The sequence below is a fragment of the Protopterus annectens genome, chromosome 2.part0, assembly GCF_019279795.1.
Source record: "Protopterus annectens isolate FY-2018-M chromosome 2.part0, PAN1.0, whole genome shotgun sequence".
In the NCBI taxonomy this organism is placed as follows: domain Eukaryota; kingdom Metazoa; phylum Chordata; order Ceratodontiformes; family Protopteridae; genus Protopterus; species Protopterus annectens.
This window is the reverse complement of record NC_056728.1, coordinates 239,690,014-239,712,809: the sequence shown is the minus strand read 5'-3', so window position 1 is coordinate 239,712,809 and position 22,796 is coordinate 239,690,014. Positions and strand designations below refer to the sequence as shown.

At 42.6% G+C, this 22,796-nt stretch overlaps 1 protein-coding gene across 3 annotated transcripts in view; it reads right to left on the bottom strand.

Moving 5' to 3' along the window:
• Positions 1 to 22,796, bottom strand: part of LOC122793043 (sentrin-specific protease 2-like) — a 1,342,091-nt gene that overhangs the window by 246,295 nt on the left and 1,073,000 nt on the right. For all 3 annotated transcript variants that reach the window (XM_044060712.1, XM_044060713.1, XM_044060715.1), the window contains one exon: positions 10,554 to 10,649. In XM_044060712.1, the coding sequence (XP_043916647.1) occupies positions 10,554 to 10,649 (96 nt within the window). The remainder of the gene's footprint in view (positions 1 to 10,553; positions 10,650 to 22,796) is intronic.

Genomic DNA, 22,796 nt, shown 5'->3' with positions numbered 1-22,796 from the left:
TTGTAGTTCCGAAACCTTGCGTGCTAAGGTGATAGCCAGAAGGAAGGCTGTTTTCCATGATAAATATTGCAGTTCTGTTGAGGCAGCTGGCTCAAATGGAGGCAGGGTCAGTTTTTCTAAAATGAAGTTGAGGTCCCAAGCAGGTACTGGTGGCTTCCTTGGGGGTTTTATATTCTTAGCCCCTCTGAGGAACTGTCTTAAGAGAGGATGAGAGAATATAGGAGGATCAGTGTTGTATTGTGCAGAAATGGCTGAAGCATGGATCTTGATGGAGGAGAAGTAAAGTCCACTGTTTAACATCTCAGCTAGGTACTGTAATATTTGAGGTAAATTTAGTACCCAAGGATTCTGGCCCTTTTTCTGATTCCAGGCGCAAAACCGTTTCCATTTGGCGGAGTAGGCTTTTCTAGTAGAAGGCCTTCTGGCCTCCAAGATGACATCCTGCACCTCCTTGGAGAGGAGGGTCTGTTGGGAAATCAAGGAATCCTCCATGCGGCTAGACTGAGGGTTTTCAGCTGACTGTGAAGAGTTTTGAAGTTGTGCTGGGTCAACAGAAGAGGCACTAGAGGCAGGATCCATGGTGGGGAATGTGTCAGGCTCCTCAGGAGTGGATACCAGTGTTGTCTTGGCCAGTCTGGAGCAATGAGAATCATCTTTGGCCTGTCTGCTCTGACTTTTAATAGAACTTTGGGCAGCAGAGGAAGAGGTGGAAAGGCATAAACTGCCAATGTTGTCCAACTGAAAGAAAGTGCGTCCACTTTCCAGGCCTGTGGATGATAGGTCCCTGAGCACAATTTTTTCAGTTGGTAATTTCTGTGGGTAGCAAAGAGATCTATGTCTGGCCTTCCCCATGCCTGAATTATCTTTGCGAAAACTTGAGGATGCAACTTCCATTCGTGTGGATCTGTCATATTTCTGCTTAGGTTGTCTGCCAGCATGTTTGCCTTCCCTGGCAGGAATTGTGCTTGAAGTTGGATTTGCAATTCCAGAGCCGTGTTCCAAAGAGACATGGCTAGCCTGCACAGGGGGTATGAATGAGTTCCTCCCTGTTTATTTATGTACCATATCACTGTGGTGTTGTCTGTCCTTATCAATAGCTGGCCTGGATGCAGTAGGTCTTTGAAAGCCATAATAGCATTTTGTACTGCTAGCATTTCCTTTTGATTGATGTGTAGGTGCTTTTCTTTTCGGGACCATTTGCCTTGAATGCACTGATCTGTCATGTGCGCCCCCCAGGCGTAGTCCGAGGCGTCTGTTGTGATGATTTGATTTGCTTGAGGCATGCAGAGGGGGAAACCTATGTTTCTTTGGCATGCTTGAGCCCACCACAGAAATTCCTTTTGAAGACATGGAATGAGTGGTATAATTGTTTCCAAACTGTGGCTGTATTGAGACCATCAATTTTTTTAGGTACCATTGAAGTTTCCTCATATGCAGCTTTGCACATGGGATCAGCAGGATGCAAGATGCCATGAATCCCAGAGCCTGCAGGACTTTCCTTGTAGTCAGCCTGGTGAAGGTTGCCATTTTTCTGAAGTACTGAGATAGTTGCCATTGCTTCTCTAGCGTGAGGTAGGCCATCTGGGTGTTTGTATTCAAGCTGGCACCCAGGAAAATTATTGCTTGAGAGGGTATTAGTTTTGATTTCTTTTTGTTGACTGTGTATCCCAGAAAGTTCAACAACCTTATTACAAACGCCAGGTGTTTCAGAAGTATGTGCTTGCTGTCCGCTTGGATCAGGCAGTCGTCCAGATATGGGTATATTTGTATCCCTTGAAGTCTGCAAAAGGCAATTACTGATGCCAGGCATTTCGTGAACACTCTGGGCGCAGTAGATAAGCCAAAGGGCAATGCAGAGAATTGATAATGGGTTGAACCTGCAAGAAATCTGAGGTATCTTCTGCAATCTTGTCTGATAGGGACATGCAGGTATGCCTCCTTGAGGTCCAATGTTACCAGCCAAGACTCCTTGCCCAGCATGGGAAGAAGCTGCTGTAATGTGAGTATCTTGAATTTTGGTACGAGTAAATATGTGTTTAGGATGGATAGGTCCAAAATAGGTCTCCAATCTTTGTCCTTCCTTGGTACCAGGAATAGTCTGGAATAAAAACCTTGACCCTGGTTCTTGTGCAGGTACCTCTTGAATAGCTTTCATGTCCATGAGAGCTGAAATTTGTATTTGTGCCTCTGCCCTTGGATTTTGTGGCAGGTTTGGCATGCCTCTCATTTTTGGAAGGGTGTGAAAGTGGAATCTGTAGCCCCTGTCTATAATGTCCAGGATCCATTTGTCTTTTGTGACAATATGCCAATTTTTTGAAAATAATGCCAGTTTTCCGCCTAAAGGTGCTGCCATTAAAGCTTTGCTTGGCATGCAAAGGGGAAAGTCATTGTGTCTGCTTTCTGAATGGCTGTGATCTATCCTCTCCACCTCTAGGTGTAGGTGCTTGCCATTGTCTGGCTCTAAATGATCCTTGAGATTGCCCTCTACCCCTCGGGCGCCTGTATCTACCTCTTTGAGGTCTGTCCATGGCTGGAAAGGACCAATTTTTTGAAGGCCAGTTTCAGCTGAAACGTGGAGGTTGTACCTGTAGGAAATTTTTCACTGTTTGCATTGATCTTGCCTTTTCCTCCATTTTCTTTAATACCTCCTCAGCTTTAACACCAAACAATACATCTTTTTGAAGAGGTGCATCTAGTAATTTAGCTTTGACATGATCTGGTAAGGTTTGCTCTTTGAGCCAAGCATGTCTACGTATGACAGACCCTGTAACAGCAGCTCTACATGAGGCCTCTAAAGCATCAAAACCACATTGCAAGGCAACTCCTTCAAGTCTGGTTGTTCAGGTTGTGTCATTTTGCTTTTCAACTGAGATAACAAAAACTGTTGATACTTTAACATATGGAACTGACAGTTTAATGCCCTCATGGTTAAAGTGGCCGAGGTGTATACCTTTTCCCCCACCTTTCTAAAGCTCTGGAATCTCTCTCTGAAGGCAATGGGTTTTTGGCAGTAGAGGCCTTAATTCCCTTGGGACCCTGTGAAATAGTTTCTGGGTCAGCAGCATGGCTTTTGAATAGGAATTGGTGTGAATCAGGAACCTGGTAATACCTGTCAGGTTTAACAGGAGCTGGAGGTAAAGAATCTGGGTTAAGGCTGGCCTCTGTGTACACATCATCTAGTATGTCCAAGACAGGAGGGATAGCCAGAGGCCTGTGCTGAGGAAGCAAGAGAAAATCCCTGAGCCTTTTCTTGGAATCTGAGTAATCTTGGCCTTCCCAGTGGAAGTGTTCCCTCAAGGTATGTAAGGTTTCCCCAAAAGAATAGTCCTCAGGGGGGGAAAACAGAGGGAATGGACTCCTCAGCATCAGAATCTTCAAAAGGGGAATATGAATATTCCTGGTCCCCAGAATGTTCTGAGGTAATAGAGGCCTGGTCTGAGGAAAGGTAGTCTTCCTCCAATCTGGGCCTTTTGTCCGAGGGGGGTTGAGAACCCCTGATAAGAGTAATCAAATCCTCAGCCATTTTGAGCATCTGTTTTTTAGGCATGGGGCCTTGAGAGGGGCTCTGTGGAGCTCGTCTTTTAGTTTTCATGGCTGCTTTACATTTTGTGAAAGCCTTAATGGAAAAAGAGGAAGGCCTGAAGACACCTTGAGAGGTGGCAGGCCTGTCTAAACTCTGAGTTTCCCCGCCAAGAGTGGCGTCGGTATCTGTAGTCAGGGTGGGGGCAGAGGAGCCTGCGACCTCGGGCACAGAAGACACCGCTAAAGAAGCGTCATCGGTACTCATGGGCTGCGTAGGCGCCTCGCTGAGAACTGGGGCACCAGTAGCCGGCTTTAGCGTGGTGTCGGTAGAAGTCGCGGACCTCGTATGTCGGTCCTTATCTTTGCGCCTTTTACTCAAAACTGGAGTCGGAGTATCCGACGACATAATGTAATTAAATTTTTTACCAAAATAGTGTTGGGCGAACTCCGCCCGACACTTAATAGTGCGTTTGTTGAATCTAGCACAAAAACGACAGGGCGAGACGTTGTGGTCTGGGCCTAAGCAAGGAATGCAGAAGGAATGGAAATCCTTATGTGGTATTTGCTTCCCACATGAAATGCAATTATTAACTTTGTCTGACATCGGTCTGAGGCAAGAAAAGTTTCCCCAACGGGGTACTTAGCTTTCAAGAAGTCTTCGGCTGAAAAATTTTCGTAATCTCAGGAGTTGGCCGACCGGCACTTGCGAACTGCTTCTGCTTCGGGCACCGCGCGGCAAGAAAGACTGAAGAAAATGGCGTCGGCTGGTTCTTTTATACCCCTGCCGCACTGACGTCAGGGAAGAAGCGACGACATCCGACGCCGGACCTACACTTTGGAATTCGGCCGACCGAGGACCCGCCTGACGGCAGGATAACCCATCTGTTATGACTGCAGCTGTATGCACGATGAACATCAGGAAGAATCCACTGAACTACAGGTCTATTAACTTAATAGTGGCAGGTAAATTCATAGATGGAATCCTGATCGGAAGGGACGTGGTTGTTCTCTGAGAGGACAACAATCTTCAAAAGCAGCAGTTAACATAGGTTCACGGTTATAATCAGCAGTCAGTCAAACATGATCAAGCTTTCTGAATGGTGAACCCACCCCCATAGACAGCACAAGGAACAAGAAACTAAGGGTAATGCTGCTAAACGCCAGAAGTCTTAACCTCAAGATGCACGCACTCGAAGCTCTCCTCAGTATGGAGAACATCGATATCTGTGCAGAGACAGAAACCTGGTTCAAGGCTCCAGAGAGCACCCCAGCACTACCAAGCTATACCTCATATCATGCTTTTTGGCCCCCAAACCCAGACCGAACCATAAAAGGAGGGGGAAGTTTCCATATTTATCAAGGATATCCACACCTCCAGGTTAGTGGCATTGCACGAAGTATCGGAGACCATCCATGTGCAACTAACAGTGGGCAAGACTGCTTTTCAGTTTATAGCATCCTACAGACCACCCTCTCAAAGTCAGGAATCCCACTCGGCTTTCCTGAAAACATTGGAGAACATGAAGATCTCTCCAAACACCATTATATTGGGTGACTTCAACTACCCAAACATTGACTGGGAGCACTACTCAAGCCTCAGCACCTTAGCCCAAAGGTTCCTGGAAATTATAAACTCAAATGCTATGGAACAACTAGTCACCACTCCCACAAGAGGGGACAACATACTAGACCTGATCATTACCAACATGGGGACTCTATGCCCCACACCAGAAGTATATCCCTCATTGTTAAGATCAGACCATAAATTAATTTCACTGGATGTCCACATCCCGACCCCACCCCCAGCCCAGAAAACCAAAGTGAAAAACTTCTCAAAAGCGAACTTCTCACTTCTCAAAACTGAAGTGGAATCCTTCAAGGCCCCAGGGCCAGTGGAAACTACGGCCCAAACTGCAGAATCCTATATAAACGCATTCTACGGACATCTCCAGGAATGCATGGATCATGCTATCCCAAACAAAACCAAGACCCAATCATTCAAAGGCAGGCGTCCAGTCTGGTGGACCCCTGCCATAAATAAACTGTACAACAGAAGGAGGAAGCTACTACATGATAGAGCAAAATCCCTAATAGGGAAAGCATGTCTGATCAGTACTAGCAAAAAATTACGATCCCTCATAAAATCCTCCAAGGCCAGCTTCGAGAGAAAAATTGCACAGGACACCAAAGACAATCATAAGGCTTTTTTCAATTATGTTAGAAACCTGGGATGCAACTCCCAGACTTGTTCTGAGTTGATTCTAAACGACAAAAAATACACTGAACCCACAGACATCGCCAATATCCTGGCAGACAGGTTCAGTGCAAACTTCTCCCCAAAAGAGCAAATAACTATCCCAGCAGAGGGCTGCCTCCCAAACATCTCTGATGCTCAGGTGAAGGCTGCCCTCTCCAAAGCAAAAACACTGCTTCCATGGGACCAGATGGCGTCCCAGGTTGCCCTACATGAACTCCAAGAGGAACTAATCCCTCAAATAGAACAGCTATACAATCTCAGCCTCACTACAGGATATGTGCCCACAGAATGGCGTACAGCAACAGTGGTCCCACTCCACAAAGGTGGAGCCTCTACGGACCCTGGAAACTATCGCCCCATAAGCCTGACTAGCTTAGTCTGCAAGGCTATGGAGAGGATCATCATGGAGCTCATAAACAAAGACATTGGGGACCTACAGACACTAGATCCTACCCAGTTCGGCTTTGTCAAGGGCAGATCCTGCCTTTTGAACCTGGTTGACTTCTTCGAAACAGTCACCAAAGCCACAGATGAAGGGAAGGTAGTCCACACACAGCCTATCTGGACCTTGCAAAGGCATTTGACACAATACCCCACTAGGGCATCATAGATAAGCTATCCAGCTTAAATATAAACCCCTATGTCACAACATGGGTCGCAAACTGGCTCAAAGACAGAACCCACAGAGTGAGAGTTGCTGGAGCCATGTCAGACTCGAAACCAGTCACAACTGGCGTCCCACAGGGTTCTGTCCTGGGACCACTCTTGTTCGGTATATACTTTTCCGAGGTACAGGCAAACGTGGGAGGACTATGGCTCACCAAGTTCGCAGACGACTGCAAACTGGGCGCCATAATCAACTCTCCAGCTGACACAAACATAGTTCAGAAAGGTCTCACAGAGACACATAACTGGTGCCAGCACCATGGTTTAAAGCTAAATGCCAAAAAATGTATAGTCATACCCTTTGGCAAAAACAATGTGCCCACAAATTACCACATAGGCGGAAACCCATTAAGTACAGAGAAAGTTATTAGGGACCTGGGGACCCAAGTTGATAGCAATCTCTCCTTTGAAAACCACATTGCCAAAGTAGTTAGAAAGACCTTCTATATAGCCCACCTCATCACAAAGGGTTTCACATCTAGATCAAGAGAGGTAATCGTGCCCCTTTATTCATCCCTCATCAGGCCCATCATAGAATACAATGCCCCTTTTGGGATGTACCTTACCCGACACCTGCAGCAATTAGAAAGACCCCAAAAGTATCTCACCAAGAGGATCAAGGGTCTCAAACAGATGCCATATGCTGCTCGGTTAAAAAAACTCTAGCTCTACTCAGTTGCATACTGCCTACTTCGAGGCGATCTATGCCTGGCATACAAAGCTATGTCAAATCCAGAATTAATGGACATGCTCCACCTCAGTAAATCTAAATCACTTAGAGCCACACGCTCGAGGAACTTGAACCTCAGCACAGAAATAAATAGAACTTGCTGGAGGGACAGGTTCATAACCCAGAGGCTCCCTTCACTCTGGAATAGAATTCCAGTTCATGTGAGGCAGAGCAACTCACTGAATCTCTTCAAGAAGAATCTCAATAGGTGGATGGGGGATTGTAGGTTTGTCCCAGGGATTACTCCCGTGTCACTATTAGACAGAGGCACAGTAAACTAAACCTTAAAAAGGGCACAGTATACTCAAATCAAGGGGTGGCGTAAGCCATACAGAATTGGGCTAGGCTTATAATTGCCTCAGGGCAGATAGCCTAGTATGAACCTATGAACCAAAGAACTGTCAACAGATAATTTACCTGCACTTCACAAAAGCCTTTGATTCAGTCTCACAAAAATGATGGGATAGTCATATCCCCATTACCTCAAGTGTTCCTAAGAATGAGAAAGCTGAGGGTTGCGGTAAGGTGAGACAAAATACCACAACAAAGAAAGTGAGTAGGGGAGTATGACATGGGTTGTCCTCAGTCCAGTACTCTTTAGTATGTTTAAAAGGAGTGAAGACTGAACAGGACCAACCTCTTTACTGATGACGCAAAGATGTGTGTAGCAGTGGATGATAGAAATAAGAGTTAAGATTCTGTGCAGAAAAATGCCAGAACAAGTGTGATGTGAAGTATCAGCTAAAAGGAGTAAAGATGATAGCAACAGAGCAGGAAAAGGATCTCAAGTGTGGTTCCCACCTGGAGTAGATCTCCAGAAATGAACAGAACGAGTAGGGGTAGCAGTAAACAGTGCTGGGGTGGATCCTGAAGGGTGACAAACTCCAGAAGCAAAGAATGCTTTGCTCTACTTGGCCTTGATTATACCACACAGTAAAGCCGATGGGTAGCTCTGAAGGCCACACAAAGCAAGGAACATCACACTGCTGAAAAGAATCCAGAGGAACGACAATAGAAAAATATAATGAATGGAGAAAAATGGACACGACAGAAGCTAAAGAATTTGGACCACTTCTAACTCGAGACCAGAAGACACAGGTGGATATATTATATGAACATATAAGATCATGTCAGGGGAGATGTGAAGAGGTCAACTTTAACACAGGAGTGCAGGAGGGGGCATAGGCAGCAGATTGGGTGTGTTAACTATTCTATGGATCTGCAAAAATACTTCTTCACTGAAAGGGTTGTGCACCACAATACAAACCACCAGAATGGGTGGTGGAAAGAGGCATTCAAGCAGGTATAGGAAAAGTACAGAAACAGTGATGGTGAAGGTAAGGATGGAAGACTAATAGCCTCTGGAAATAATCCTCTGCACCCAAGTGTCTTGGTGATGGCTGTCCTGGTTTGTGGATGTGGGGGTAAGTGCCACCACATTCCTCTGCTTTATACAAATTTTCATAAAGTTTCCCAAATATCTATAGCTCTAACACCTCTACAGGACCTCAGGTTATTTTTCTTGTCAAAGGCACCATACGTTTGGTGAAAAGCCATTCTACTTTCTGTTGCCTAAACTGTTGTGCTAAAAAGTTTTGTGCTCAGGAGTTATCAAGCACAGTTACTTAACAGTAATCTTTCTAAACTCATGCATACTACCAAATACTCCCCTTTCTCTTCAGCACTGTGTAGTTGGCTCCTGTCCTTGGTCTGAGATTCCTCTTACTCTGCAACACTTTAACGTTTGTCAGCCCCTCCCCTATTACTTCCTTCCCATACCTTTCTTTTATTTATATCCTGCGTTTTTAACTCCATTTTCATTTGATCACACTCACTAGCTACCTCTTCTGTAGAAATTTCTGTTTTCCATAACTTTCAAATTATTTCCACTACCCATTCCTTAAATGCCTCTCTTTCTAACAAATTAAGTAGGAAAGTGTCACTATTTCATTTTTACTTCATCAGCCTACATCTTTGTCTTACTAACAAATTAAGTAGGAAAGCGTCAGTATTTCATTTTTACTTCATTAGCCTACATCTTTGTCTTAGTTTTTATCAGTGCATAATGTGAAATTGTTAATGGATTTGTGTTAAAGCTATGAATGAAATGCACATGCAACTGTGAAATACAGATTCTATCCAGTGTAGCCCAATTACTGTACCTTGGGGAATACATCAATTGTCTGATTTCCTACTACTGAATTCACATCCTCTATACCAATATATGTTCATATATTTGTTCACAAATCAATCCTGTAGGGCCTCCTGATATACCCTCACTCTTGCAAATCAAGTTCCAGTCCCCACCCATAAGTAATATTCCCTGCTGAAAACTAATTATTTTCACCAAAAATGTTTAAGTTCAAGAATTGCAGCTTTTGGTGAAATATAAATACATGCCATTGTAATTCTCCTCCTCCCTTGCTAATAGCTCCTGACTACCACAACTCTATTATTATTGCCTTTTTTCCCCTCTTCTATCACTACTGGAGCTCCTCTAGCAATCAGGATTACTCTGCTTTTCATCGTGCCTGATATTCTGCTGAATGTGCATCTTGAAATCCTTCCTTTGTCAAAAATTCACATGCTCATTTCTATCCAAACGTGTCTCTTGCAACATTGCTTACACTCTACATTACTTAATATAATTCAGTACTCTGCATTTTGTCTACTCTGAGGCCATTTACATTTAAAGATAACATGAACAGAATAGCCATTATGACAGAAAGTATTATTCCCACCTATTTTATATATATATATATATATATATATATATATATATATATATATATATATGACATATATATATATATATATATATATATATATATATATATATATATATATATATATATATATGACATATATATATATATATATAAAAAAGACTTTTTTTTTGGAATGTGTATTTCCATTTTTTTGTCTTGCATGTAAACACAAATAAGCAGGGTGATCTTTTGAGCAGTCGCTTCTTCTCTCAGTTTTCATTACTTTTTGCTTCAATGAATACACTTAAACTGAAGCGTAAATAAATTTGCCAGAACCCCTTAAAAATAATTACTTTATATTTAAAGACATGAGGTTCAATCCATCCTGAAGGAATAAAGCCAGATACGAAGGGGTGATAAAAGCAAAACACACTTACACTACTCCCATTCTCACTATGAATTCAGCAAAAGAAATATGTTAAAGTGTCACGCTGTTGCCAGAGCTAATACACAATACTGACATATCTGTTAAACTATTTGTTCAGTTAGATTCTGCTATGAAAAGTCCCGAGACCATTTGAAGTTTTGAAAGATTTACTTTCAAAAATAAATAGAACTTTCTTGCACTAATACAATATTGCGAATTAAAGTAACTTACTCATGACTTTACCTGTGTAAAAGTAATAGGCTTGTCTCTTGCTATATAATCAGCATATTTACAGAGAAAAACTCCACAGTCACTTCCATTCATCTGCTGTGGGATCTCCTAGTATAAAACAAACAAAATGTTTGGTACCAAACATCATTTTTTTTTTTTTTTTTTTTTTTTTTTTTTTACAAATCTTAAACTTTTTTTTTTGTTTTTTTAAGTTCTGTATCAATGGCCAAGCCTGTCACAAAGTTACTGCAATTTTACACAAGACATGCATTAACATCTACAGTTATGGACAACTTTTAGACAAAGCTCATTCAGCTACATCTGCATGTAAGAAACAGAAAATGCTGGTGAAGCAAATATGGCCTAACACACTTTGTTAAGGGGGGAGTGGTCTGAGAAGTCAGCATGACAAACCAGTTTGCTTAATTACAAATAACATCATTATCGGTCTGCATTGATAAGCATTTACGCAACATACAGGAGGCATGAAAACAAACGTTTAACAGGATGTACCACTTGCCATTACCATGACACACAAGCATGTCAATGTTGGAAATAAACAGTTAAGTAAATGAAATGTTTAAGGAAAAAGTGGGTAACCATCTAAAAATACATTCAGACTCCTTAAATGTTTCCATTAAGTTCTACTTTGCAAGACTGGGAAAATTACAGTTGTGTACACTTACCATAAATGTAGATGTTCGAGTGTATTCCCTGTTGCAGTCATTACATTTGGGTAATCTGCTGGCAGGTTGCCCTCAATCGGCCTGATTAACAAAGTCTTAGGTCCTGCATTGATTGCTGTCCCTTCTTCCATGACGTCAGGTCGTCAGGGGTATAAAACATGCAGCCGACACCATTACATCAGTTTTTCTTGCCCCAGATGTCAGGTGCCCCCCAAATGGGGAGCAAAATACACATTTAAGTTATTAAAAACACAAAAATATACCTCAAAACAAAAGCAAATACACCAAAAAGGCTTTTAAGCATAGTAAAGGAAAGTAGAGGTACAGTAAGAGAAAAACAGGGGGCTGGAGGGAGGGTAACCAGGACTGCAACAGTGAATATACTCGAACATCTACATTTATGGCAAGTGTACACAACTGTACTATGTTCTTCGTGTTTCACTGTTGCAGTCATTACATTTATTCCAAAAGCTAGCTATGGTTGGGAGGATGGATTTATACAGCATTAGGACCAGCTATAAGGCCCTGCAAAACAGCTGTGGCAAAGCCAGCTCTGGATTTAGAGAAAATTGGTAAGTGATAATGCTTGGTGAAAGTATGAACTGAACTCCAAGTAGCAGCTTCTAGAATATCCCTGGTAGGAACACTTCTGAGAAAGGCTGTAGAAGTACATGCAGCCCTGGTGGAATGAGATCTGATCCCCTGGGGGATAGGTTTTCCATGGTGCTTATAGGAGAAATTAATACAATGGCTTATCCATTTAGAAATCGTTTGCTTTGAAATAGCCTTCCCCTCTGCCCCTGCAGCAAATGCTACCAGCAGTTGTTCAGATTTTCTTCGAGATTTAGTCATGTCCAAGTAAAATCTAAGCGGTCTGCGTACATCCAATGAATGCAGAATCCATTCCCCCTTGTTCTGTGGATTGGGAAAGAAAGTTGGCAAATGAATGGACTGATTAAGAGCCACACTGGATACCACCATGGGCATGAAGGATGGATTGGTCCTGGAGTGACACACTGTCCGCATGAAAGATGATGAAAGGCTCTACTGCCATAAGGGCCTGTAATTCAGAAATCCTTCTAGCTGAAGTGATTGTTAAAAGGAAGGCTGTTTTCCGGGAAATAAATGTTAAGTCTGCAGTAGCAGCTGGCTCGAAAGGAGGTAGAGTGAGTTTCTCCAATACAAAGTTACGGTCCCAGGCAGGGGTTGGAACTCTCCTGGGTGGTCTCAAGTTTTTGGCCCCTCTGAGATACTGCTTTAGCAGAGGATGAGAGAAGAGGGGGGTTATGTGTTGTAATGAGCTGAAATGGCTGAGGCACTGATTTTTATGGAAGAAAGAGACAGGTCCTTGTGAATCATCTCAGTTGAGTATTGCAAAGTCTGAGGTAAACTGGGCACTGCTGTGCTCATCCCTTGAGATCGATTCCAGGCACAGAATCTTTTCCATTTGTCGGCATAAGATTTTCTAGTACTAGGTCTTCTTGCCTCCAAAATGACATCCATTACAGGTTTGCTGAGGGATGCTAAGTGGGAATTTAAATGATTAGCCAAGCTGCCAGATTCAAAGTTCAGAGCGGAGGGTGCAGACTTTGGTTCTCCTGCTGAGACAGTAATGAAGGTGTCTGAGGCAGGTGCCATGGAAAGATTTCTGACACACTCCACAGGAGTGAGTACCAGTGTTGCAGAGGCCAGTCTGGAGCAATCAGAATCATTTTTGGTTTGTCCTGTTTGACTTTTAGTAGAACTTTGGGGAGCAGAGGCAGAACGGGAAAGGCGTAGACTGAAGGGCAGAGCATCCACTTTCCAGGCTTTTTTATGAGGAGTTCTTGTGCAACATTTGTCCAACTGGTAGTTCTGGGGTGAGGCAAAAATATCTATGTCTGGGCTCCCCCATTTGCATGTCAACATGTTGAAAATCCATGGTTCCGGTTTCCATTCGTGTGGGTCCATGAGATTTCTGCTTAGTTCATCTGACAGAATATTCAGCTTTCCTGGCAAGAATTGTGCTTGTAGTTGTACTTGGTAGCTCAAGGCTGTGTTCCACAATGCCATGGATAGTCTGCAGAGGGGGTAGGAATGTGTACCCCCCCTGCTTGTTTATGTACCACATAACCATGGTGTTGTCCGTCTTTACCATTAGTTGTCCTGGATGAAGGTAGTCCTTGAATGCTGCCAGTGCATTCTGTACAGCTAGCATTTCTTTTTGATTGATATGAAGGTGCATTTGATTTGGGCTCCATTTGCCGTGAATGCACTTCCCTGCCAGATGAGCCCCCCATGCATAGACTGATGTGTCTGTAGTTAGGGTTTGGGTGGCAGGGGGTGGTGTGAATGGCAGTCCCTTGTTTTGGTGCTAGGCCTCTGCCCACCACAGGCACTCTATGTGCAGGCAAGGTATGATAGGAATGGGGTGTTGCAGTCCTCTATAGAAATAATCTACAAGTTGCCACTTCAAACATAAACCAACCTATATTTAATAATGCTGAAATCCTTGTCACTAAACTTCAAGCCAACAAATTCAAATCCATAAACATTGCTTGTATTTACCTTCCCCCTGGAAATAACATTAACACCCTTGAAAGTATTCTCAATTGGCTATCAACTAATCTTCCACAAGAAACTTTTGTCCTTGGAGACTTTAACATTGACTGGAAGTCCTGTAGTACCCCTCATCCCACCACCCATATTAATCTTTACGGCTTCTCACAAGTCATCACCTCCCCTACAAGAATTTATAAAACCAACAAGGAAACCACATTAGACTGGATTCTTATAAACTCTCCACATCACACATACAAAGCAGGCACCCTCCCTGAGTGACACTTACTCACATATATCATCAGACACAAAACTAGCATACCTCACCCAAATTCCTATCAGACAATATGGACTAAAAAATTCTTTAACCCTGAACTTTTCCAGCTCGAACTCAAACACTGCAATTGGTCACCACTAAAAACACTCCCTTTAGATGAAGCAGTTGACTACTTTAATTCCGCATTCTTAGCCATCCTTGACCACCATGCCCCAGTATGCTCTATTAGAAATAAGGCTAAACCTGCCCCGTGGCTCACTAGAGCTACTAGACAGAAAATCCTCCTTAGAAACAAATCTTGGGAAAAAATGGCGCACTACTAGGAATTCAACAGACCACCAAACCTTTAGACAACTGAGAAATACTACTAAAAAAGCTGTCCTCTTAGATAAAAAAAACTTTTATATCCAACTACAACAAACTAACCAAAGGAATCCACAAAAATTTTGGTCCAGCATCAACAAACTCCTACACCCAGGCCAGTCTAATACACCTAGCCCACAAGGCTCTAACCATGAGAATCCAACACAAACTGCCAATGCCTTCAATTCTTTCTTTACAGATGCCATTCAAACACTAGCTAAGCAATTATCTCCAAGTTCCCCTAATCTAACCACCTCACCGACTGACCCAATTCTATCATTTCAGCTAAAACCTGTTCCTACTTCCTTCATTTGCTCTCTTCTAGAAAAACTAAAACCTACTACACCATCTGCTGACCAACTACCTGCAGAATACCTGCAAAAAGGTGCCAAAGCCATAGCCTTCCCCATTTCCATACTAATAAACAGAATGATAACAGAAGGAAATATCCCATCTATCTGGAAAATCTCACACATCATCCCCCTACAAAGGCGGAAACTCCATTGACATTTCAAACTATAGACCAATAGCTCTACTCTCTCCACTGGCAAAAATTATGGAAAAATGTATCCATAAGCAACTACTCATCCATCTTATTGAAAATAACCTACTGGCCAACTGTCAACATGGGTTTAGACCTAATCACAGTACCACCACAGCTCTACTTTCCTTCACAGACTGCATAAATTTAAACCGTAATAATAATACTCTTTCCTCTTCTAACTTCATTGATTTATCTAAGGCTTTTGACATGGTTAACCACCAGCTCCTTATAGAAATACTTAAATCTCTTTCTCTCGATACTCTAGCCTTAAAATTGTTTAAATCTTACTTAGACAATAGAGAACAAGCAGTACTATGGGAAAGCAATCTATCTTCTCACCTCCCCATTTCCCTTGGTGTTCCCCAGGACTCCATATTAGGCCCACTGCTATTTTCCATTTTCATTAATGACCTCCACCTAGCAATTCCTCATGCAACCTTTATATGCAGACGACTCAACCATTATTTGCTCAGCTAATACTCCTTCCGAGCTACAGTCCCTTACACAAAAAGCATTCAATACAGTTGAGCAATGGTTTTTAAGCCGATGCCTCCTACTTAACCCTAAAAAAACTAAACTGCTACTTTTTACTCCTACTCGCAGGTCAACCCCTCTTCACTTCACTCTTATATCCAAGAACGGGACTCTTATATCTCCTGACCCAACCACTAAACTTCTTGGAATAACCACAGATAATAACTAAACTTCGATACTCATATTAACATCACTATAAAAACAGTAAATAAGAAACTGGGATCCCTTTATAGAATCAAACCCTTTCTTACTCCTTCAGCCAAAACCGCTATAGCTAGAACTCATTTAATCTCTACCCTACTCTATGCTTCACCCATATATACCACTCTCTCAAAAAACAACCTCAACAGACTTGCTACCTCCTACCATAGTATTGCTAGATTTGCCACTGGTTCTCCTTTTAGAACACATCATTGCAACAACCTAAAACAATTAGGATGGCTAGAGTTCCAAAACCAGTTACTATTTCACCAGCTTGCTATTATCCATAAGAGCCTGCACTACCCCACCTATACTCCTATACTAACTACTCTCATTACCCCCTACAACAATCTTAAGAACTTACGCTCTTCTACTAAACTACTTATTACCACTAGCAGATCCAATAACTCAGCTGGAGATTCTTTGTTCTCTAACTCTGTAGGCAAACACTGGAACATGCTTCCCTCTGAACTCCTATCCCTGACCTCTACAACACTTTTTAAACAGAAACTAAAACTATTTCTCAGTACTCATTGGTTATGCCCTTGTACTAACCCTGACTAACTGTCGTTCTTCTTTCTTTGATTTCCTATGTGCTCTCTGCATCTAATATTATTATGTTCTAACTAATGACATCCTCTTGCTGTCTCCTATAAACCTTGTATTTCACTGTATCACATGGTACATTTGTACAAATAAACATCTTTTTTATCTTATTTTTTTTTCTGTTTCTATAAGTAAACAACTGTTTTGTATTTTATTTTTACTTTTCATATCTCCTCATCATGAGCTATGTACTCTTGTAATGACAACTGCATCAAGGCTATACGTCTGTAATTGTTCAGAACTTTTCAACTACTTTATACTTCTCTGAATTGTGACAACTTTTTATTATACAAATTGTGTTTGTGTTGGAGCTTTTCTCCCCGGGCCTCTACTGAAAATGGATTTATATTCCAGTTAGACTAGCCCAGTCAACAAATGTAAAATAAAATAAATAAATAAATAAATTGTTTCCAGGCTGTGACAATGTTGACTCCATAAACTTTTTAAGTACCACTGAATTTTCCTCATATGCAGTCTTGCATATGGAATTAGAAAAATGCAAGAGGCCATGAACCCCAAGGCTTGCAGTATTTGTCTTGCAGATAGCAGGGTTTTTGTGGCCACCTGTTTGAAGTAAGTCACCAAATGAATTTGCTTTTCTGGCGTAAGTAAAGCCATCTGGGCAGTTGTATTCAAAATTGCACCCAGGAATGTAATTTTTTGAGAGGGTACCAGTTGTGATTTCTTTTCGTTTATGGTGTACCCTAGGCAAGTTAGAACTCTTTTTACAAATGCCAGATGTTTTAGAAGAATGGCCTAGTTTTCTGCCTGAATTAGACAATCGTCCAGATATGGATATATTTGAATATTTCTTTGCCTGCAAAATGCAATTACTGGAGCCAGGCACTTTGTGAATATCTTGGGCGCAGTAGACAAGCCAAAGGGCAGTGCAGAGAACTGATAATGCAAGTAGCCTGCTTTGAAGAGTAGGTATCTTCTACAAGATTCCCTGATTACGATATGCAGGTAAGCCTCTTTTAAATCTAGAGTTGCCAACCAGGCATCCTTGCCTAGCACAGGAAGTAACTGGTGAAGAGTCAGCATCTTGAATTTTGGAATGTCCAGAAAGGTGCTTAGAGTAGACAGGTCCAGAATTGGAAGCCATGATTTGTCTTTTCTGGGTACCAGGAAAAGTCTGGAATAGAAACCTTGTCCCTTTTTCCTCTTCTGGCACTAGTTGAACTGCCCCCATGTTTAGGAGGGAAAGTACTGGTTTCTGAGCCTCTGCCTACTGATTTGGGGGCAGATCTGGCCATCCGTTTGGAGTTGGCAATGTGTGGAAATGAAATCTGTATCCCTGGGACACTATTTAAAACCCATTTGTCCTGGGTTATAAGTTGCCAGTTTTCTGCATGAAGAGCCAGTTTTCCCCCCAAAGGGGTGGCTAAGAGGTAAGTGCTTGGTAATTTTAAAGGAAAGTCATTGAGACTGTTTACCATAGGTTGGTGTCCTGCTATTTCCAGATTTGGAAGTGGGAGCACCCCATTGCTTAGCTCTGAAAGTCCCTTGGGACTGAAATCTGGTGCTTTTGGAATGTTTGGGTTTGGCTTGAGTGGCTCTGGAGGGAGCTAGAAAGGACCAGTTCTTAGTGGGCCAGTGCCTACTACATCTTGGAGGTTGAACCTGTAATAAATCTTTCACAGTTTGCATAGATTTAGCTTAATCTTCCATATTTTTTAGAACTTCTTCAGCCTTATTGTCAAACAGACAGTCCTGCTGCAAAGGAAAATCCAACAGTTTTGCTTTAACATGATCAGGCAGAGATTGCTCCTTAAGCCAAGCATGCCTTCTAAGCACAGATTCAGTAACAGCAAACCTGCAAGAGACCTCCAAAGAATAAAAAATTACAGTTGGGTACACTTACCATAAATGTAGATGTTCAAGTGTATTCACTGTTGCAGTCATTACATTTGGGTAATCTGCTGGCAGGTTGCCCTCAGTTGGCCTGAATTCCAAAGACTTGGGTCCTGCATCAGTTGCTGTCTCCTCTTCCATGATGTCAGGTTGTCAGGGGTATAAAACAGGCAGCAGACACCATTTTCTTTACTTTTTCTTGCCCCAGATGTCAGGTGCCCCCCAAATGGGTAGCAAAAATATTTATAAACTATATATACATTCTACAGTACAAACTTTACCTTCATCTACAAGCAAATACACCACAAAGGCTGTAGAAAATAGTGAAGGAAAGAGAAACTCCAGAATAAAAGGAGGATGGCGGGCGGGTAACCTGGACTACAACAGTGAATACACCAACATCTACATTTACGGTAAGTGTACACAACTGTACTATGTTCTTCGTGTTTCACTGTTGCAATCATTACATTTGGGTAGAATCCCAAAGCTATGGATGGAAGGCTGGAGCTAAACTGCATTAGGGGCGGCTATAAGGCCCTGCAGAACTGCAGTGGCAAAGCCTGCCCTGGAGAGGCAAATGATAATGCTTTGTAAAAGTGTGAACAGAACTCCAAGTAGCAGCCTCTAGATTGTCTTTGGTTGGTACACCTCTGAGAAAAGCTGCTGATGTAGCTGTAGCCCTGGTGGAATAAGACCTTATGCCCTTGGGCACCGGTTTACCAAGGTGTAAGTAGCAGAAATGAATGAGTGGCTTATCCACTTTGAAATAGTCTGCTTTGAAATAGCCTTTCCCTCTGATCCTGCAGCAAATGTCACTAGTAGCTGCTAAGTTTTTCTTAGAGCTTTAGTCTTGCTCAAGTAGAATCTTAGTTGTCTGTGTACGTCCAAGGAATGCAGAATCCGCTCCCCCTTGTTCTGCGGATTTGGATAAAAGGTTGGCAGATGAATAGTTTGGTTAAGAGCCACACTGGAAACCACCTTAGGCATAAATGAAGGCTTGGTCCCGAGGGCCACCCTGTCTGGGTAAAATATGATAAAGGACTCCACAGCCATGAGGGCCTATACCTCTGAGACCCTTCTTGCTGAAGTAATTGCCAGGAGCAAAGCTGTTTTCCATGATAAGAACTTTAGATCTGCAGTAGCAGCTGGTTCAAATGGAGGCAAGGTGAGCTTTTCCAACACATAACTGAGGTTTCATGCAGGAATTGGTGATCTTCTGAAAGGCCCTAAATTTCTGGCCCCTCTAAGATACTGCTTTAGCAAAGGATGAGAGAAGATTGGTGGCTCTGTGTCGTAATGAGCTGAGATGGCAGAGGCATGGATTTTTATTGATGAAAAAGATAGTCCTTTGTCAAGCATCTCAGTCAAGTATTGTAAAATCTGAGGAATATTTGGCTCTGCTGTGTCAGTTCCTTGTGCTTGGTTCCAAGCACATAATCTCTTCCATTTATCAGCATAAGATTTTCTAGTACTAGGCCTCCTGGCTTCCAAAATGACATCCATCACAGATTTACTGAGAGGTGTTTGAATAACTACATGATCAGCCATGCTGCTAGGTTCAGTGTTTGGAGCTGATTGTGCAGGATCTGATTGTTTTGCTGAGACAGTGAGGTATTTGAGGCAAGTACCAAGCTGGGAATTGCGACATATTCCTTAGGATTGGGTACCAGTATTGGCGGGGCCAGTCCGGGGCAATTAGTATCATCTTTGTTTTTTCTTGTCTAACCTTTAGTAGGACCTTGGGAAGAAGAGGCAGAGGAGGAAAGGCATAAACTGATAGGTTTTTCCAACAGAAGGATAGGGCATCTACTTTCCATGATTGTCTGTGATAAGTCCTTGTGCAGAATTTGTCCAGCTGATAATTCCGAGGAGAGGCAAATAGGTCTATGTCTGGGCTCCCCCATTTCTTTGTTATCATACTGAAGACTTGTGGGTCTAGTTTCCACTCATGAGGGTCCATAAGGTTTCTGCTTAAGTCGTCTGCCAGAGTATTTCCCTTTCCTGGCAGGAATTGAGCTTGAAGATGTGCTTGGTAATTCAAGGCTGTGTCCCCACAGTGCCACGGCTAGTCTGCAAAGGGGGTATGAATGTGTGTCCCCTGCTTGTTTATGTACCACATAACCGTAGTGTTGTCCGTCTTTATCAGTAGTGTCCTGGATGAAGCAAGTCCTTGAAGGCTGTCAGGGCATTTTGAACAGCTAACATCTCTTTTTGGTTGCTATGCAGATGCATTTGTTTTGGGGTCCATATACCCTGAATGCATCTTCCCGCCAGGTGGGCCCCCCATGCATAGTCTGATGCGTCTGTTGTTAAGGTTTGGCTGGCAGGGGGTAGAGTGAAAGCCCGTCCCATGTTTTGGTGACGTGCCTTTGCCCACCAAAGAAACTCCTGTTGTAGGCAGGAAATGAGAGGAATCATGGTTTCCAGACTGTGACAATGTTGATTCCATAAACGTTTTAGGTACCACTGTAGTTTCCTCATATGCAGTCTTGCATATGGAATCAGTAGAATGCAGGATGCCATGAACCCCAAAGCTTGCAAAGTTTGTCTTGCAGATAACTGGGTTTTTGTTGCCATCTGTTTGAAGTAAATAGTCAGTTGCCTTTGTTTGTCTGGCATGAGGAAAGCCATCTGGACAGTTGTATTCAAGCTTGCAACCAGGAATGTTATCTTTTGAGTGGGAACCAGTTGTGATTTTTTTTCGTTTATTGTGTACCCTAGGCATGTTAGAAGCCTTTTCACAAACGCCAGATGCTGAAAAAGAATGTCCTTGTTCTCTGCTTGAATGAGACAGTCGTCCAAGTAAGGACAGATTTGTATACTTCTTTGTCTGCAAAATGCAATTACTGGTGCCAGGCACTTTGTAAAGACCCTGGGAGCAGTAGATAAGCCAAAGGGCAATGCAGAGAATTGGTAATGCATAAAGCCAGCCTTGAAACGGAGGTATCTTCTGCACGATTCCCTTATTGGGATATGCAGGTATGCCTCTTTTAAGTCTAATGTCACCAGCCAAGCGTTCTTGCCCAGCATGGGCAGAAGCTGCTGTAAAATTAGCATTTTCAATTTTGGAATGTCCAGGAATGTGTTCAAAATTAATAAATACAGTATTGGGTGCCAGGCCTGGTCTTTTCTGGGTACCAAGAACAGTCTCGAATAAAACCCTTGTCCCTTTTCCTGTTCTGGCACTGGCTGAATAGCCCCCATATCCATGAGGGACATAACTTGTTTCTGTGCCTCTACCCATTGATTTTTTGGCAGATCTGGCCAACCGTTTGCAATTGGCAGAGTGTGGAAGTGGAATATGTATCCCTGAGACAATATGTCTAACACCCACTTGTCCTGGGTTATTAACTGCCAATTTTGAGCATAAAGTGCTAATTTTCCCCCTAAGGGTGCTGCCAAAAGATAAGTGCTTGGTGATGGCAGAGGGAAGTCATTGAGGCTGTTTACTGTAGGGTTGCACTTTATTTCCTCCAGATTTGGAGGTAGAAGCACCCCATTGCTTTGACCTGTATGAATCCTGTGACTGGTATCTAGCACCTTTAGGGTGCCTAGATTTGCCCCGTAGAGCTCTGTTGGATACAGGAAAGGACCAATTTTTTGTAGGGCAGTGTCTACTGAATCTTGGTGGCTGCACTTGTAAGAAGTCTTTTACTGTTTGCATAGAGTTAGCTTTGTCTTCCATTTTCTTTAAAACCTCTTCTGCCTTAATACCAAACAGAGTATCATGCTGTAAAGGTGCATCCAGCAATTTATCTTTAACATGATCAGGCAAATTTTGCTCTTTTAGCCAGGCATGCCTCCTAATCACAGATCCAGTAACTGCGGCCCTGCTGGAGGCCCCTAAGGAATCAAAACCACATTGCAAAGTATGCTTTCCAACTTGTTCTGCTGCATGCAATAATTCCTGCAATTCTTTATTTTCTACACATTCAGAAATCAACATTATTTTCTGTTTCAGTAATCCCATAACATGCTGTTGATACTTGAGAATATGAAACTGGCAGTTTAAGACCTTAATTGCCAAGGTTGCAGATGTATAAACCTTCTTTCCCCATCTATCCAGTGCCCTGGAATCTCTGTCAGAGGGGGTAGGATTTTTTGCTGTTGAGGGCTAAACACCTTTTGGACCCTGTGAAATAGTTTCAGGGTCAGCAGCAGGATTTCTAAATAAAAATTTGTGTGAGTCAGGAACCCTGTAATATCTGTCTGACTTGCTAGGAGCTGGAGGTAAGGAGTCTGGAGTCAAGCTTAACTCTGAAAACACATCATCCACAATGTCTAAAACAGGAGGTAAGGTCTATGCTGAGGGAGAAGGAAATCCTTAAGCCTCTTTTTTGATTCTGAGAAATCTTGACTCTCCCAGTGAAAATGCTCCCTCAAAGTATGCAAGGTTTCTCCAAAGGAATAATCTTCCGGAGGAGATACAGATGGAATAGATTCCTCTGCATCAGCATCCTCATAGGGTGGTATAGAAAATTCCTGATCAGAAGAGGAATCAGAAGAAACAGAAACCTGATCTGAAGATTCATAACCAGTGTCTTGCCTAGGTCTCTTATCAGGAGGGGTTTGGGAACCCCTGATCAAGGTAATTAGGTCTTCAGCCATTTTGATCATCTGTTTTTTGGGCATAGAAGCCTGTGCACGAGGCT